Consider the following 19,831-nt stretch of genomic DNA (forward strand, 5'->3'; position numbering starts at 1 on the left):
AAAAAGTGCGCGGTCGCACTTCGACCGCGCACATGGTCGTGCATTTCTGAAAGTTTCTGCCACAGATGCGCGGCCGCGCAGTTGGGCGACGTTGGTTGGGTGGTAAATAGTCTTTTTTTTGGTATCTTTTAATTCCTTTTTTTTTTCTTAGTCATTTTTTTTCTTTTTACCCACCCCCTGACCCTAAGACCCAAACCCCACAACTCCCGTTCCCCTCCCCAACAACTAACCTAAATCCCAACCCCCCCCCCTTTATTCTATCCCCCTTCCTCAAACTCCCCCAATTTCAAAACCTAACCCCACCCCCTTTAATATTTTCTCTTCTAATTTCTCTCATCTGGTTGCTGCCCTCTTCTCCCCAACAAACATCCTCCCAATTCCGTCAGGTAAGTGTCTTTGTTTAAGTTTGTTTTGTATGCCATGGCTTAGGTTAGTCCAATTTTTGTGTATTAAAGTAGTTTCCTATGGTTCTGTGGTGGATTCCCTCTTGTATTGTTTCTAGTTACACAAGTTGGTATGTTCAGGCAATAGTTTAATTTTCATTATGATGGGTTAGGTTGACATTGGTATATTTGTGGTTGAATTGGGGTTATCAAATTGTTGTTTGGGAGTTCGGGTAAATTGTGCACTTTAGGTGTTTGTATTAATGCCACATTGAGTTGAGAATGTAATTTGTGACCAAGTGTGCTGGTGAAGTCTGAGTAACCACCCTTGGTTCACGTCTAGTATTTTTCGCTGATGGTGGTATTTATTTCAGGTAGTATGACGTCATCCAAGAAATGAAAAACTACAGGTGCATCCTCTAGTGGTCAAGCTGGATTATCCAGGACATGAGCTCCGGCTAATATTTGCCAGTATGATAGTACCAAGTTCGTATCCTGCACAGCTCAGGAACGTTTTGGTCAAACGGCATCCAAGAAACCCATACCGGAGAGGGGAATTGATTTGGGGTCCCTCCAAAATGACTGTCCCAACATGTATCGTGATTTGGTCTGGCGTAGGCTGGATATCTTGTTTGAAGAACCGGACGACGCCAATTTAATGATTGTGCGAGAGTTGTATGCCAACTGCCTGAAACATGTGAACTACGTATGCACGGTGCGGAAAAAGAGTGTGGATGCCTCTATAGAGGCCATTCAGAGGGCTTACCGGTTGCCAATGTTTGGGGAAGATCTTGACGCGAAGGATTACTTTGACACCCATGGCAGAGTACCATACCCGTGGGAGAGGTTCTTTATGACAATATGTGTGCCCAACAAGGAAGTAGTGTGGCTTACGCTGCGGAAGAAGTTTCATTCGGCTTCGCTCACCTTTGAAGGGAAGTGTTGGCTCTACGTCATCAATAGCCGCCTGATGCCTTCTTCCAATACCACGGAGGTGAATGGTCCCCGCGCTGCACTAATCTAGTGTTTCATCACTGGCCACGATTTGATATGGCCAAGGTTGTTCATGACGAAATGTTCATTCATTGTCCGGTGCTAAAGTATGGTTTCTTCTTTCCTTCCTTAATCACTAGATTGTGTTGTGCGGCACGTGTACCAGAAAACAAGGACTTAGATGGGAAAGTAAAAAAGGAACCGAAGTTTCAGGCTGATAAAGTGGTGATTAGGAAGGATCCTGTTGCACCTGCTGAGTCAAGTAGCAATGAGTCTGATGCTCTTGGCGAGGGTACTGAAGGGCAAGCTGAGGCTGTGGCTGCTTCATCTCCGCACGATCAGGTTGTTGAGGTTACCTCGGTGGTCAGCTGGGACACGCAAATGACGGCCTTAGAGCAGGAAATGGCGGGGATGCGTACTTCTGTCACGGATTTGGGCAGTCGAGTGGATGCCCTTGCTACCTAAAGTGCCAAATCTGAAAGGAAGGTCATGGCTTGGATACGTGCACTTAGCAGAGCCTGCCATCTCGATCCGGCACTGTCTCTGACCAGGACTGACGCTACCAGGGAAGTTTCCTTTACCTTACATTCTTCTTTGTGTGACATGGGGACATGCTACCATTTAAAGTGTGGGGCGGGGGATATGTTGTATTTATGTTGTATATATATAGTAATGTAGATTAGTGTTAGTTTCTTTGGTCAGTTTGAGTAATATAAAAAAAAGTTCGACTTTTCCCGACGATGGATATCATTCGACGGGTTTCTTGAGGGATTAAAGTCGAAAGGAAAAAGACAAAAAGATTTTCTGTTGTTACGTAGTGTAGCATTTTCCCTTGATTTTTCTTTGGGTCGCGGTTCTTTTTCAAGGGTTTTGTTTGAATCGGGTATAGTTAGTTTTATTTTTTTAGAAGTAGGAACCCTTGGGGTATGAGTGGAAATGAAAACAAGGTCTCTTAACTTCATTATGCCTTGAGAATAGCGAGTGCTTCAGTGTGACGCTTAGGATCAGTTGTTGACTTTTATATAGGTACCTTAAATTGTATGTTCTTAACATGGCTTAAGTGCTCTGAATAGAGTGTTGTTGATGATCCAATCTTGAGTGAGTCATGTGCCATGTGCGTGTGAGTTATGATGTAGTCTGTGTATTACATTGATGCCTAGAACTTTTCCCGTGTGTTTGCAAAGCGAAATAGTAGTTTTGTTCAGTCTTGGAAGTGCTATATGCATTTCTTTGTTGAGCCAGATATGTATATTTTACCCGCCTAATTGTTATGTATCGTAGTTAATCCCTTTGAGACTGTATCCGATTTCTTTGGCAACCACATTACAAGCCTTACCCATCTATTTGAACTTGTTCGCCTCTCATGAGCACTTGAATTATTATGAACTTTGTAAAAGTTAAAGTGTGGGGTGGTTGGTTTGGCTTTTGAGCGGAACTAATGAAATAAGGAGAAAGGTGCACTGTTTTGAAAAAGTAAGAGCCACTTGAATTGAAAAAAAAGAAAGAAAAGAAAAAATAGTTGTATTGTTAAAAAAATTAGTCCTTGATAAGTGGTGACTCTTGATGAAAAAGTGCTTAAATAATTGGGACATGTATATTGATTTGAAGGTGGAGTATGGTTTGACATAAGTGTGGGGTTCCAAATGCTAAAGTGTATGTATTAAAGTGCTTAGGGAGGTGTAGTCACTCTTATATATAAATGTATCCTACCCGTCCCGCAGCCTACAATACAACCAGTTAAAAGTCCTACTTGATCCTTGACCGAATGAACTCAATTAGTAGAGTAGTACATTACGGGCAAGCCTATGGTGCATTTCTTGTGGCACATGAATGTCGTTTCTGAGAGTGAGTGAATTCTTTCTATTTTGAGTTCCTAATTGTTCTTAAATTGTATTGTGTGGAAATACTCTCTTTTGTTGTGTGAGGGCACTTGATTCATGAAGGAAAGGTGATTCTGGACCTCCGTGTAGAGTAAGTGAGCAAGTTGTGAATAATGCGTGGTGCTTGTGAGTCAACTCTTGAGGTAAAGATGTTACACTGTTGTACTTAGACTATTTGAAATATTCTTGGTGTGATGAGTTAGGAAAGTCGCTTAGTGAGTTGGTGTCTATTAAGGTATGGTTTGATTGCTCGAGGACGAGCAAAGGTTTAAGTGTGGGGTATTGATAGTAGGCTATAAATATGTGTTTTGGCTACCATTTGCAATCTAAATTGACTGCACTTTATTGATATTTGAGCGTTAATGGGAGTAAATTGCTCTGATTGAGTGTTTTATGCTTTGCAGGAGAAATTCCGGGCGACAATGAGGTTAAGGAGCATTTTGAGCCAACATGGAGAGTTGAAGACTAAGTAAAAGCCTATGGAGTAAACAGGGAGGTCGTTAGAGGATCAAAAGAGGTTAGTGCATTCAAAAAGAAGAACGAAGAAGAGTGCAGGAAAAGGCCCAAGTGCGCGGCTGCGCACTGGGCCGCCGCGCAAGTCAAGTAGAAAATTCAAAAAGTGCGTGGTCACCCTCCCAGGTGCGCGGCCGTGCACGTCTCTCCGAGGAAAATTATTTCAAGGCTAAAATTGTAATTCCAGAGGCGACTCTCCTTGACCTATATGAAGCCTAGCTCGCCCAAAAAGAGGATATCTTGGTTTTTAGAAGAATTTTGAAGGCAAGAAGCAAGACGGAAGATTCAGAAACGAGTTTTTATCTTTCTTCCTCTCGTTTTTATCATTGATGATGAATTCTATTGTTATGATTGTGAAAACGATATGCATAGCTAAACTCCTAATCTAGGGTTTTGATGGAACCTATTGGAGGATGATTTTCTTGTTACGTTAATATTGGTTTGCCGTAGTATTTTCTCTATTTGTTCAACTATACTGTGATTGCTATTGATTGAAGGGCCCTCAATCGACTGTGCCTATTTAGTATGTATTACTAGGGAGAGAGTGCATATTTAGGTAGTTGTTGAACAACATCACTCCTAACGTATATGAGGGATCAATACGAAAGGTTTAAATGTGGGATTAGGGATAACGAAACCTTGGTGCGATCTAAGTGAGCTGTACTTAAGGCCATCTAGCGTAATTCGGGAGAATATGTCTAGTATATTGTTGTAATTACTCAGGCGAGAGTTACCACAGTCAGAGTGCTCATGATCGATAGAGAAGACTGAGGAAAATTTATAGAAAACATAGTGGAAAGGATTCCGACAATAGGGGAAATCAGAACCTTAGATCATTCCAATTCTTGTCTACAAACCGTTCGTAGTTAGTTATTAGCTATTGCATTTTCATTACGTATTATTTAGTTAGTAAACATCCAATTTATTACTTAACTATTTCTGAAGATTAAATACGTGAATTTTTATGAGTCTAATAGCTGTGTTTAATATGTTAATTCCCTGTGGGATTCGACTCCGGACTTGTTAACCGAAATATATTCGCAACGACCGCTTTATCCTTTTTATAAGATATAGTTGAGCGTGGTCACCCACGAAACGAATCACACCTAAGCTCTCAAAGATAAAGAAGGTCCCAGCAATCATGTGACATAAACACAAGAAGAGAGTCACCTATTTACACTTTTCATTAACCTTTTTGTCTTTTTATATTATATATGAAAAGTGGAAGTAAGCAAGTCCACGTGTCATTGTGGTAGTAAACATGAGGCAGCCTCGACCACAATTCAAGTTCATCCCATTATTTGCTTCTTTCTTCTTTCTAACATAAGCAAATTCATTATTTTTAGCTACATTACAAAATTTCCCAATTCAAATCCCACAAATAGTAGTTTTCAAAATTCTGAACTATGAACCAACCATAAGACAGTTAGAAATTCCAAATGCATTATCCAAAACCCATCTTTTCGTATCTTCTTCTATTTCCAGAATCATCTACTCTTTCTTAAAACATTTTTCTCTACTGTATAATAACTCTTTAACACAAAAAGATTAATTAATATAACAACGAAAAAAGTCAACAGTTTATTCACTTTTAGATCGCCCAATTGACTCCACTAAGTGATCGATTATATTCCCTCCGTTAAATTATTTATCGTAAATTTTAAAAAGATTATGTTAAATTATTTGTCATTTTAAAAATTCAAGATAAAATAGATTTTTTAGATATATTTTATCTTAATAGTACTTGTTCTCGAAGATGGAGATAACACATAAATAAAATAAATATTTAATGAAGAGAATTTATATCTTAACATAAATAAGAAATCCTAGACTACTAAGAAGCATGCAATAGAGAAACGCAGATAAATAATTTGAGTACTTATTTACCACTATTAAGTGATCAATTAGAAGATAATACATGGAGTATTAATTATTAACTGTAAATGATTACTCCCTCGTTTCAATCATATGAACTGATTTCGTTTTTAGTTTGTGCAAAAAAAGATGTCCCTTCTCCATATTTCAAAACAATTTGCAGCCACAAAAAATATATGTACCTCATTTTTCATCACAAGTTTAAAAAAATTCTATTTTTTCTTAAACTCCGTGTCAAATAGGTTCACATAAATTGAAACGGAGGGAGTATATATAGTAGGGTTTGGACATAAGAATTGTAAAATTTCAAAAAAAAAAGATTTGTTTTAAGTGAAATTGATATTTGAAAATTAGAGTTGTGTTTGGACATGAAGTAGGCCTTTGAACATGAAGTAGGCGTTTGGACAAAAGAATTGTAAAATTCCAAAAAATGGTGAAAAAAGTTTTCAAGTGAAAATGGTATTTGAAATTTAGAGTTGTGTGTTGAGTTGAACCCACATCGGTGGGAGTTGAGGTCCTTGGTCTCCTTATATGGCTTGGGCAATCCTCACCTCACAAGCTAGCTTTTGGGGTTGAGTTAGGCCCAAGGTCCATTCTTATCATTGTGTTTGGACATAAATTTCAGTTTTGGTTGTTTTTGAAGTTTTGTGAGTGATTTGAGTGAAAATTTTGAAAAACAGTTTTTTGGAATTTTTGAAATTTTCGAAAATTTTCAAAATGCATCTTCAAGTGAAAATTGAAATTTTTATGAACAAACGCTAATTTCGAAAAAAAGTGAAATTTTTTTGGAAAAAAGGAAAATAAAAATTTATGTCCTAACGGGCTCGAATATAATTTTGTATTGTTTTTGAAGTTTTGTGAGTGATATGAGTGAAAATTTTGAAAATAGCTTTCCGAAATTTTTCAAATTATATTCATCTTCAAGTGAAAATTGGAAATTTTATGGCCAAACAATAATTTCGAAAAAAGTGAAATTTTTTCGAGAAAAGTAAAAAAAACTCTTATGTCCAAACGGGATCATAATATAATATATTCCTTCTATTCACTTTTACTTGTCAAGTATTCCATAAATAAATTTTTTCTATTTTACCCTTAACATTAATTACTAATTCCAAGTTATTTTTCAAATACAATAAGACTAAATACTAATTAAGATGGATATACTAATAATTTATATACTTTATTTATTTATTTTTTTAAGGGGCGTGCAAAGCCATACTGCATTTAAAATAAGTTACTACTAGTACTTATTTCTGACTTGGCCCGTTGGCCGACCTCCAAAAAGAAAGTTTTGGGAAAATTATAAAAGAAAATGAGATGGAATCTCTAGCACCAGTAGTTCACTTCACACTTCACACGTAAAATCCTCTTTTTTTCTTTTTCTTTCTTCTAATAAAGTAGTAGAGCACATGAATAACAATATGAACCTTATTACACGGCGCAACTTACCATTGAACGACTTATTCTGCTAAAGTGAACCTTCTCTTTTTTCCTCTTCTGCAACTCCGCCGTTGTTACATGACCTCGACTTCAAGCTTCATATATACCAACAACACATCATATACCTATCATTTATGAATTTTTATACATTAGTGAAGTTTTGTCAACAAGCAGATGTGCTTTCGTGGTGAAGTATGGCGTTGCGCGCCTCTTTATCGTTTTCATCTATTCACCAGCAAACGGAGGTGAAAATCTCTTCTTCTTCCTTTTTTTTTCCGTTGTTTTCTCCTTATTTTGGCAGTTGACTTTTTGTATTGCTTATGCTGCTTAACGATTTTACTCTTTTAGTTTTTTCTACTGGAATTGTTAATGTTGGGAAAAATAAAGATGTGAACATGGATACCTATTTTTGTAAAGGTATTTGCCGAAGTTTGCTAACGGTTTTAGGTAATAATTGAAAAAAGGATAAAAGAAACAAAAAACAGAAAGGAATTTATGAGTTTTGCAGCTAGCAATATTCTAGAGCTCTCTTTGTTTTGTATTACTCTTTTATTTATTAATTATTGAAATAATTACGTCTTACGATGAATAATGAACCAATAGAGACAATCATGATAAGATATTAGATAGTTTTGATTAACTTTTTTTGTTAAATAGACATTTCATGCAACCAAAAGTAACTGAGATTGAAATTGTTGCGAAAATTTGTAACTGACAATAAGGATTAGAACAATTAATGGTTGAGTTGAGAAGACTGAAGTTTATTGTGCTATTATTTGAATCTAGAGAGAAATATTGCACAGTAGGAGGATTTGGTTATGAAGATGCAGAAATAGTACTTGAAGATCCATAGGACCTTGTTATTCTTGGCATCTATGGTTTTGGCACAAATATTTTTGGTCCTTAAGGTGGTTCTGAGTGATGTAAACTACAAAGGACAGAACTTAATTATCGCGCATATTTAGGACTGCAGCTGATATGGTTATTAAATGTGTGAATAGGATTCCATTTGGTTATTAAGTACGACTTTAGAATTTGCTTGGAGGTTGAAACAAGGTTAACTTGTTCGGTATGGGGAAGTATACAATTGCATTTATTTAAATGGGTCTTGCTTCATCTATTGAAGATTGCTGGGGAATCAATGTTCCCTATTGATTTATATCAGTGACTATATGGATGAAATCGATGAATCAATCAATCAACCGTACCTCAATCCAAACTAGTTGGGTTTCAGCTATATGAATCCTCTATATCCATGGCCAATTTGTTGTATGAATGAAAGTTAAAATAAAGTTTGAACAAGGCAGTGACAGATTGTTATGATCATGGGATGCGAGAAACCAGACCTTACCTTATCAATAAAGAAAAAAAAGGATGCAAGAAATCATAGGGAGAGTATATGAGACGTCTCTCACTATTAATTTTTTACCCAGAGTTGTGGGGATGGATGGGGGTGAAAAATGAAATAATCAACTCCTTTGATGAATTTCACCTCATCTTACAAAAGAAAAAAGAGGAGAAGCTAAAAAAAAGAAAATTAAGATATAAATGTGAGCCTCTTGCTTGCATATCATAGAAGTAGACTAGTCATAGTGCAATGTACTAGAGTGGTTCACTGTGCCAAGGAGTAAAATTGATTCAGTTATTTTACCTGTATGATACTACAAAACTGAATTGCTGCTTAGGAACTCTAATCCTATCATGCCTTGGTCTTTTACATCATCTCTTGCTTATCACTGGTCAGTATGTACTATATGAATTGTACTGGGCATGAAGGAATAGATGAGGGTTTTGTCATTTTTTTTTATTTAAAAAAAAGTAGGAAGCTCTACGGATGATGATATTATGGTGTAATTACTGACTTGTGTTTGTGTGCAGTTCTGCTTTGTGAGGCCCAAATGGAAGAAGAAGAGATTAGTGCTTATGACAGCTCATCGTGGACGGGGTCCTTCCTCCAGAATTGTCAGGTCAGTCTTGGATAACAGGAAGTCAAATATCAACGGTAATGGAGCAACTGAGCCTGCAAGGGTTCTTCTTGAGAGATTGTTTGCCCAGACCCAGAAACTAGAAGAACAGATGGGCAGAAATCCTTATCTTCCTCAGGTCGCTGAGCTGGGACTGGATCTTGGCGAATTGGAGTCTGATTTGCTGGATGCTCTTGCAGCCTTGAAGAAGAAGGAAGAAGATCTTCAAGATACAGAGAGAAAAATCTTGATGGAGTACAATGAAGTAAACCATGCAAAGTTGGAACTGGAGCAACGTGAGGAAGAGATTGCAGCTGCTAGTTCTAGGCAGGAAAAGCTGGAAGATGAGCTAAGGCAGGCTAATCTTACCTTAGCATCCCAAGCTGCTGAAATTGAGGATCTAAAGTTTCGTCTCAAGGAGAGAGATCAGGAGATATCTGCTGCACAAACAGCCCTAGATTCAAAAACAGATGAAATAAATAAAATGAAGGGTGAGTTGAAGAATAAAAGCGATGAAGCTGCTAACACTGAATCAGAACTCAGAGCTAAGGCTGAGCTACTTGATGCAGCAAATGAAGTAGTTCAAAGACAGGAGGTTGAACTACAAAAACTCCGAAGCAAAATTCAAGAGAAAGAGAAAGAGCTAGAAGACTTCTTGACGATGCAGAAAACTGAAGAAGAGAAACTTGAAGTTACCAAATCCAACTTGGAGAAGCAGGCAATGGATTGGCTCGTAGCAAAGCAAGAAATGAAGAAATTGGAAGAGGAAACATCTAAATATGGTGGAGAAGCAAATGAGGCCCTTGAGGATTTCAGAAGAGTGAAGAAGCTACTTGCTGATGTAAGGTCCGAGTTAGTCTCATCTCAGAGAGCTTTGACATCCTCTAGAGTGAAAATGGAGGAGCAGGAAAATCTATTAGAAGAGCGTCTCAGAGAGCTTGAAGAGCAAAGAAGAAGTGTTATGGCTTACATGACAAGTTTGAAAGAAGCTCAAATTGAGGTAGAGAGTGAGAAAGTGAAACTTACGGTTGCTGAGGCTCGAAACAGAGAACTTGAAAGGGATTTATCCATGGAAAAGCAGCTCATTGAGGAGTTGCAGAATGAATTGAATAATGAGAAGTCTTCTCTGCTAGTAGCTTTGAAGGAAAAATCTACTCTCCAAGAGGAGCTTGACCGTAAGAGGGCAGAGTTTGGAGAAACACAGGATCTTCTTCAGGTTAAAGAGTCAGAGCTAGTAGATGCTAGATTAGAGATTCAGCACTTGAAGTCTGAGTGTGCTTCTCTTCAGCTGATGTTGGAAGAAAAAGATAAGGAACTTCAGGATTCAAGAAAGACGTTAGATGAACTAAATCAGGAAATAGCTGAGCTGAGGGTGCTCATGAGCAGTCAAGAAGTGCAACTTATTCAGGCAACAACTATGTTGAAAGAAAAAGAGGAATCCATGCAGACAATGCAAGATGAGTTAAATGATACAAAAATGAAATATTCAGAAGCTGAGACCGTTGTGGAACGCATAGCAGACCTGACTAACAAACTGGTTATCTCTGTTAAGGATGACGTCTTGAGCCCACTCAGCCATGCTGATGAAACGTGGTCGTCTCAGCTGGTGGAGAAATCAACTGAGACTTTTAGGTGGCAAAAAAACCAGCTTGAGAATGAACTCGAGTTAACCAGAGAAAGCCTGAGGAGTAGAGAAATGGAAGCTCTTGCAGCACAAAGGGCTCTCAAACTCAAAGAGGAGGAGCTCAAAATGGTTCGTCAAAAATTAGATGATAGGGAGGAAGAAATAAATAAAATGAAGGAAATGACTCGAGATGCAGATGACCTGATGCAACTTTATGCTTTGGCACAGGAAAGAATAGGTGAAAAGAGTACTGGGGATCTGGCAATTGAAAAGCTCCAACTCGAGAGCGCTCAATTGGAAGTTGAAGCTGCTACTAGTGCTCTCCAGAAACTCACTGAACTGAGCCGTGAGCTTGTGAATAAAGCTAGTTTGAGCATCGAGGCTGACTACAATAACAGCCTTTTGTTGGGTGACAGCCCAGGAACTGCAGCAAATGTCGCTAGCAGTGGTGAGTGTCTTGCTAAAGTCTACACGGAAATGGCCCGGCTTTCAGCGTTGACTGAGCAGCTGGTGAAAGAAGCTGGCATTTTATGCCCCCAATAAAGTTTTATGAAATTAATGACAATTCTCTATACATGCCTCTTAACCATTTGCTTGCTATAGTCGCGATGAACTTAGAAAATTTGTTTGTTATGTTAGCTCTGTTGTACATTGGATTACGTCCCAAATACAAGTATTTTATTGTGCCTTGCTGGAACATTGGTGAGACTTCGTTTCGTTTCTCCTTTGAGATGATAGTGAGAATTGAGAGAAAGCATCATATTCTAGTGCCTTTTGTGTTTGATGCTTCTTTTGGTAAATTCATACGTAGAAATGGAGGGAGAAACAGTTTCAGGCTTTCAGCTTGTAAGACCATAGTCAGGGTATAAGTTTTTCTAAGGAGTTGCTATCTCATGAAAAGCCATTGGAAGATTAATATAATACTCAACTGAATGATCTTACTATTAGTTAGGAAGAAAAAATATTACTAATTTAAGAGTTGGTCAAACTTTTTAAATGAACTACAATTTTTTCACTAAAAATTGTGACGTATAATTCTTATATCTAGTTTATTTAAGCATGTAAAATTTTAGGAAAAGGAGTTGTTCCCTAGCCAGGCTGAATACAAAAGTTCATCCATGTGCATTTGAGAAAGAAAAAAAAAACCATAGAAAAAAATCAAGAACCATGCCAAGTGCACCTTGAGCAACTGGTCATTTTAGGTCAAACAAGATCACTTGAATATGCTTCTGCACAAGTTGTTTGGTAATTCCTAAAAATGTTTTAGAACTACCAAAAAGATTTTGCAATTACCACCACTCTACTGTTTAACTTGACAACTTTATTTAATGTATTATGACCAAAAAGAACTTGCATATTTTTAGTGATCCTTGCTAAAAGAATTCATTAGCAAGGGCCAAAACCCCAGACTACAAGATAAATGCAAGCCAGAGGACCACAAATTAGATGGATATACAAAGATGTGTTCAAACTAGATTGCCCATGAGTTCTTGTCATGTATATGCTGATGATATGAGGACTTAAACAAGGCATACTCACAACTGGCATATAATGGAGGAAGTATATATACATAAACATTAAAAGTTTATTTACAGCCATCCATCTATTTACAGATCTTTAAACACTTGTTTATCATAGAATTTTTGCATGCTCTAAGCAAAGGCTGCAAATAGGTTATCCAACTTCCAGTAGATGTTAGTGCGATCCTCTTAGCTTGGCATTGATAGAGACTAAGAACTACCTAGAGGTGGTTGTTACACTAGCCCCTTCTCTGAATATGATATTTGCCACCTTTGGTGGAAGCCATGTTGCATTACCAGCATTTTGAGCATCACCTTGTTGACCTTCAATGTGTATCACCGGGTTGCGCCCCTTCTTCACCTTTGATCTTCTGACTTTCTTCCCGACAAAAAGGCCAAGCTTCATTGCAGTAAATAGGCCTAATGCAACCAACAGTGGTCTAACAGCCCAGTGGAAGTCCTCAAGGTGTTGATACTTCTTCACAATACCAGGGCAAGTGTTAAAAGATATGATTTCGACTTCAGCTGGATCAGCCAAGAAGCTGCTATTTTCATCACCAAACACCAGAATACCAGGAAAGTTCACAACAAGACACCCATTAGGTAGCACCTGACAAATTCTACCTGTTGCCCAGTCACCACCTCTCTTTCGGGGCCATTCAAAGCGCGGACTGAAAATATCACGCTTCAGCGTTACAAACTGTCCAGCACAGTAAGCTTCTGCCATCTGGAGCTCGGAGCAGTTGCCCTTCCAAAAGGTCTCCAAACCTATGAATGCAACAGCTACACTTCCATCACGATCAATGGAGTGAAGTATGCCTACCGATGAATGTTTCTTGCCGTTCGTCTTCAAACGTACCCAATCTCCTGCAGCCAAGCCAAATGTCACCCGCTCCAATGTCGATCCATGAACTCTAAGAGGATCATGGATGCCATGCACCCTCACTAGCACAAATCCATTTCGTTCCATATCTCGTTCCATGCCAACAATGGTACCCCCTGGTACCTCCATGTTTTCAGGCTTACACGAGTTTGGTGGCTTCCTGGATCTCACAGTGTCTCCAATTTGATGCTGATCCTTTAGGACCAACCACTTGCTATAGCCACTTCCACTTAATTTGTCCAAGTTAACCCGACTCCCCGGGTCTCTCCATCCCTCATCGCCATAAGCTGCTTCCTGTGAACTGCAGAGTAGATTGAATAAATTTAAGTTTCAGCTAAGCATTAATAGAGTAGTCAAAGCAAAAAGCGCCAAAGTCTGTTCGAGCTTTAAGCGTAAAGCGCAATTAAATTGTAGGTTTTAGCGGAAAAAAGCACCAAGGAAGAAAAATGAAGAATAGAAATGCAATGTAAGAAAATCTAACTATAAACACCTACCGTAGAAGGAACTTTCAAGTAATTAAATAACCCTATTTTCATGCATTAAGCAAGAGACCATGCCTATCTAAAAATCTAGATGTTAACGATAAAGATCAAACTAGCATTCACTCTGCATCATGCCATGAAGGTTATGCCGTTACCACCTTCAAGATAAATGAAAAAATTTAACAAAGCTAATGATATGAATTCATTCCCGCCTCAAATAGCCCGGACAAACTATTAGCACATGTTCAAGTGTTTTTTCGTCATAAAATTTATGCATCACTCTCATTCCTTTTAAGCTTCCCGTCAGATTTAGGCAATTTCAGTAAGTTTCGGGGTTATATTTTACGAGTAATACATAAATTGACGCCTCTACTTGCACGGTTTTGCAAAGCTGGCCACCAGAGTTAAGAGTAGTCCCAACCAAGCACCTCTAGTAGGCCAAAACACATGTTTTAAACACCTCCACATGGTTTGAACAAGCGTTTGAATAAGATATGTAACTTCTTCATCAGATAAGATAATAAAAGAACACGTTAAATTTTACTTTAGTATTGGCATCTAACTATGATAACCATGCATTTGAATAAGATATGCAACTTCATTAGATAAGATTATAAAAAAACCTGCAGCATTTTAAAGGGGAAAGCTTAAACGAATTGATTGATTTGTGCCCCAAGACGAGAACAGGAGATTACTTCAACCATATGCTCAAACCGAACTATTTCTCCCAAAATTAGAATTGGCCACTAGGCACTTCCCCCTCCAATTTCTTCCCTTCTTCAACGCTCATTTCTACCCCAATAATCACATTCTTGACATTCCTGTATTTAGTGCTTATTAATGAGTTTAAGTTCTATGCACCGATGGTGTAAAATTTTGTTACACCATTAGGTCACTTATAAGATAATTATACGTATATTACTATGATAAGCATTAAATAGTAACTTAGGAAAAATGGTAACTAACCCACTAATAAAGATTAACCTACAGATAGCGTAAAAAATTATTATACGTAGTAAAATGAGCTTTTATTGATATGTACTACGCGAATGCCTGATATGTACACCAATTCTTTAGGTAAATTCTTTACAGCACTCCAATTTCATTTGCGCATGTATATCGGCTGTTCATGCCAGCTCTCTATTACTTATTATATCATAAGTTAATTATATCTGAACGTTGATGAATTTACTAGGCCAAACATCGTTCCAACTACCTAAGTCAAATACTTCTAACATCTGAATAACCTTTTAAAGAAAATCCTTTTAGAGTATCAGTTAACAGAGAGGAGCGTTAGATGAGTTTGTGCAAATGGATATCATAGTGTTCTTGGTTATATAATCATACTATGAAGTTGTAGCATCAACAATACTAAATGTTTTCTTACCATAGAGGAAACAAAAAAGAATTTCAGCATATGAGATTTCTAGCATTCTTTTTCCATACAAGTAGAATATATGGTTAATATTTTATGTAAATAATGGTAAATCTACAACCTTTATGATTAATGCTCCTTATATTCATAAGAGTTCCGTAGCAAGAATACTAATTATTTGAGAGTTGATTGCAGATGGAATCTGGCAAAGTTTAATAACTACTACTTCCCTTTTAATTTTTTTTTAAGTAAGGTAACAGTAACTTCCCTTGTATATTTTTAACAGCAATCATTATAATTCTGAATGATTAGTCTATGCCATTCCAGAGTAAAGAAGTATGAGCCAATTCCAAGGATTTTCTTATCAAGCCTTCACTGCATTTTTTTAACTACTCGTGCATAAGTTACCTTCATTGAATTTTCTTTTACTACTCTGTGTGTAGCTTCACCTTTAAGGCTATCCAACAACTTCGAGGTTACTAGATTTTCTTATATTTGTTTTCAGCATCTCTGTGTTTTTACTTCTTCTATTCTCTTGTCCAAATCCAAGTAAACAAAATGATACCAGAGACATTTAATATGAGTTTTATATCCATAATCAGTTAATAATAACATTTAAACTGCACCATCCTTATCATTGTTTCTGTCACAGAGAAGCCACTAACTAGCCAATAAGTTCCACAGTTGTTGGTTCATTATAAGCAAGTGATAATTAAAGTACCTGTCAAATCGTCCAGTATTGTGATCTTAACTCAAGTTCAAGTCCTTGATTGGCCTTAATATACAACTATCTATGTTTTTTCATAGGACTCAAATCCTTGCTCACTTCAACTGTCAAGTCCTCTTATCCTATTAAAACTAGTTTAACTACTGAAAAAAATGTCTAACGTCCATACTGGACAAATCGAGCATGGAGCAGAATAGAATCCTAATAAAACTAGTTAAACTTCTCAAAGAAATGTTTAACATCCATGCTGGACAAATCAAGCATGGAGCAGAACAGACTTCAGATAAATATTTTATGAGCACCTCCTAGAAACTGAGGATGCAGAATCAAATATGTGACATTTAGTATCTTTCCCAAGAATCAAATATGTGACATTTAGTAGCTTTCTCAAAACCCAAAAAGGCACAGGGAGGATCCGTTAACTAGTCCTGCTACATGGATGAACAATTACCCATTCTGTATACAGTTATAGCCTTCCAAAGAATCAAATATGTGACATTTAATAGCTTTCCCAAAACCCAAAAAGGCACGGGGAGGATCCGTCGGCTAGTCCTGCTCCATGGATGAACAACTACCCATTCTGTTTATGGTTTAACTAATCTGCTTTGGAGATAAAATATGATGAGTTTGATAAGCCCAAACTTTTTCTAGCCAAGGGCAAGAATACCTTTCACAGTTCCACACTGCACTAACTCCCCTCCCCCCCCCCAAAAAAAAAACCAAAAAACCAAAAAACAAAGAAAATAAAAGAGAAAGGTTCAAGTTAGAGCTTACTACAGGCTGTAGAACTTTAAGCAAGACATGCTGTTACTTCTTTTGTTTCTTTTAAGCAAATTCTAGTGGCCATATCAGATTCAAACCCCTAAACAGCCAGTTCTGTAACTTGATTCTTCTAGAAAAAGGAACATACAACAAAGCTAAAAGACAAAGGAGAGAAAATGGTTCATGTCAATTGCCTTCCAAAAGTAAAATAAATTAGATACCTTAGAAATGCATGCAATATGTCTCCCATCAGAGGGCGATTCCTGAAATCATACTCAAAACAACCAACTATGACACTTTCAACCGCAGGAGGGAGGCCTCCAGGAATATGTGGTCTCTCTTGTCTCTTTACAATAGATTTAAATATTTCATCAACTGATTTACCACTCCATGGCTGAGAACCAGTCAGCATCTCCACAATGCTGCAACCGAATCCCCATGAATCTGTCTCAAAAGATATGGGACCCCTAACTTCTGGCTGCCATTGTTCTGGAGCCATGTAATTTGGGGTGCCAAGTCTTCTTGACATATCTGAACTCAACAAAGGAACTCCAAGAAGCAGATAAGGAATCCCAATATCCCCCAAAACTGCATGATCATTTTCATTCAAAAGGAAATTATAAGGTTTAAGGTTAAGAATCAAGATCTCCTTCGAGTGTAGCTCCATTATCCCACGAGCAAGATCAGTCCCATACCTGTTACGATCACCAGAATGCATATGTCATTATATCATATTTTCCCATATGGACTGAAACTCAATTCTCAATAAAAAACACCAATATCACCTTATAACATCTCGCAAGGACAGCTTTCCTTCTTTTGCACGAGCCATTTTATCACCAACAGAACCTTCATAGAACTTCATAACAATGCATAGCTGCAGAAATGTTTAAAGTATTTCAGAAAGGTAGTAGAAACTTTGGCATTAACATCACCGCGAGAAAATGTTCACCTTTCCATTTATCACAGACAGCCCCTGAAGCCAGCAAATATGTTGTGGTTCTTGACACTGAGTAAACAAATTTCCCAGCCGATCTAAGACAACATTGATGTTCTCCTCCTTCATAGGATGCAACATCTTCACAGCTACTTCATGATACTCGTCATAATCTGCAGTGGTTTGGTGACGAGTTGCTAACCAAACATCCCCAAATAGACCCCTTCCAATTCTATGTCTAAGTTTAATAGTTGCAGGGTCAATCCATGGGCTACTCTGGCTAGAAGATGCCACAACAGTTGTAAGGTTATCGGAAACACCTTCAACAATCTCAAAGTCGAATGCAGATATTGGCTGCTTAACCACAGCTTTCCCAGCCATTCTCCTGTAATAAGAAGTCTAATTTTCTAAAGATAGGAATTCATGAAAAGAAGGCACATAGGAAACCACCACAGGAGTAAACTGAAGCTCCATATATATTAAGTTAGAGATCATCTCGTCAAAGGGATCAAATAGTAATTTCTGGAAGAGATATACATAATACAATCACATAACAAAGGTCAAACTTGTACTACAGTAGAGCAAGCAACTACATGTCTACTATATAAAATCTTATAGTGGAAGATGCTCAACCAGTAAAGCAGCTCTCATATAACCTCTCTTTTCTTTTTGGTGCTTGCTGAAACTTTAAAAAGACCTCCTAATTTTTCCCTCGCTCTAGACTTTAATAGAAGGGGAGCCTTGGCACAACGGTAAAAGTTGCCGCCATGTGAGCGGAAACAGCCTCTTGAAGAATACAAGGTAAAGCTGCGCATATAAGACCTAACGTGGTCCGACCCTCCTTGGATCCCGCGCATAGACCTTAATGCACCAGGCTGCCCTCTTTTTCTAGACTCTAACAGTTCTTGGATGCACGAGATAAAGGTCAACTCAGATAATCGCAGAGAAATACCAAATACACTCCTTCGGTATTTATTTTCCCACTTCTGAAGCATTTAGCCAGTGTTCACATTAAGAATTCTTCATAGCATTTGACAACAGCTATCGTTCAATCTAAAACTACTTGACAGATATATGAATCTATATCCACTCTATTCCATTTGGGTCCATTTATTCCACTACACCGCACTTCGTCCTTTTGGACAATATAGAGATTCTCTAAAAATCGGAATGGCCTAAATTTCACTCCTTCCCCTACACTGTCAAACAATTTCACCAAACTTAAGAGACTCCTCTCTACCATTGGACATGTAAGTGTGCCAATAATAGTAACCTTTCCTCCAGTTGGTACCTCCTATTGGGGTACCTTGTTTCCATGGTGTTCTTTTCTTCAAACAACGACAACAAACCGGTGTAATCCCATAAATGGGGTCTGGGTGTTCTGTTCTTCAAAATAAATATAAAATATATTTATATATATTTAAATTAGTTTTCACTTTCAATTTTATTTGGTATAATGATGGCATGAGTTGAGCTTAAATGCAGAAGTAAAGATTCATTTACCAACCGACCCCAATCTATGTGGAATTAAGGCATAGTTGTTGTTGTTGTTATAATAGGTTAGAACTTATAGTTTAAGTGAACCAGAAAATTAACCTATCCACCCCTTCCCCCCCCCCCCCCACCCACACACAAAAGGTAAAGTAAACGATGATTGTAACTGAAAAAGCACACAGTATCCTAACTGAGACACACCTCTCACTCCACACATGTTCAAAGAAAACTAAACAAAACTCATGATCAGATAAATAAAAAAGATTAATTATTTCAGCCCAAATTAATCAACTAGGAGACACCCAAAAAAGAAGGTCAAATAATAGACGATGAGAACAGGAAACCAAAAGGGTGTGACTTACTTGTTAACAGAAACAACCTGAAGCAGAAAAAAAGAAACTGTAGAAAGAGTCAACACAAGCTCAAAAACCGAACAAACAAGTTAAGAAATTTCGACGAATTCAAGTTAAGTTAAAACCCGATCATTTGCACTGAACCTGCAAAAAAAAGAAAATGGAAAAATGAATTGAATAGTAGGAGAAATAAAGAAAGAAGAAAACAGAAGAGAAGAAAAGGAAACCTTTGTCAAAAGATTGGTGAACGTGAATGTGGGAAGTTTTTGATAAATTTTGTTGCTTTTTTGTAGGGAATTTTTATTAGAGAGAGTTAAGAGTCAGCATATTGGGACTGATGTTGTGTCACGTCCATACGTTACGGTTGGTTCTTTTAAAGAACCTCAAGCTCCTGTACGTCATCTTCTAATTCCTTCAATCATAAAATGATGGAGAAAATTGGTTTTTTTTCTTTCTTTAGAAAGAAAATCTAGTAAACATTTAGGGATCGTTTGGTATGATTGATAAGTAAAATAATTTTAGGGTAAAAATTTAGTATCGTTTAATTTCTTATTTAATTATTAATTTTTGATAATTTATATCTATCAAAGGATAGAATAGTAATTTCAGGATAAACTATCTGAGTA

At 37.4% G+C, this 19,831-nt stretch overlaps 2 protein-coding genes across 3 annotated transcripts; one reads left to right on the forward strand and one right to left on the reverse strand.

Moving 5' to 3' along the window:
• Positions 6,996–11,432, forward strand: LOC109231374 (early endosome antigen 1). The gene is made up of 2 exons (XM_019397021.1): positions 6,996–7,329; positions 8,963–11,432. Exons 1-2 carry the CDS (start codon positions 7,279–7,281, stop codon positions 11,213–11,215), a joined length of 2,304 nt encoding a protein of 767 aa, XP_019252566.1. The 5' UTR covers positions 6,996–7,278; the 3' UTR covers positions 11,216–11,432.
• LOC109231375 (E3 ubiquitin-protein ligase KEG) lies at positions 12,186–19,552 on the reverse strand. 2 transcript variants are annotated; one of them, XM_019397022.1, is made up of 6 exons: positions 19,433–19,552; positions 19,215–19,349; positions 17,374–17,743; positions 17,207–17,298; positions 16,643–17,116; positions 12,186–13,376 (listed from the first exon to the last, which is right to left on the reverse strand). In XM_019397022.1, the coding sequence occupies exons 3-6, from the start codon at positions 17,737–17,739 to the stop codon at positions 12,410–12,412; spliced, it is 1,899 nt and encodes a 632-aa protein (XP_019252567.1). In that variant the 5' UTR covers positions 17,740–17,743; positions 19,215–19,349; positions 19,433–19,552; the 3' UTR covers positions 12,186–12,409. The 2 variants fall into 2 exon arrangements, with proteins under 2 accessions (XP_019252567.1, XP_019252568.1); XM_019397023.1 differs by having other exon boundaries at positions 17,374–17,757; positions 19,433–19,541.

This window comes from Nicotiana attenuata, chromosome 8 (genome assembly GCF_001879085.1).
Source record: "Nicotiana attenuata strain UT chromosome 8, NIATTr2, whole genome shotgun sequence".
Lineage (NCBI taxonomy): Eukaryota > Viridiplantae > Streptophyta > Magnoliopsida > Solanales > Solanaceae > Nicotiana > Nicotiana attenuata.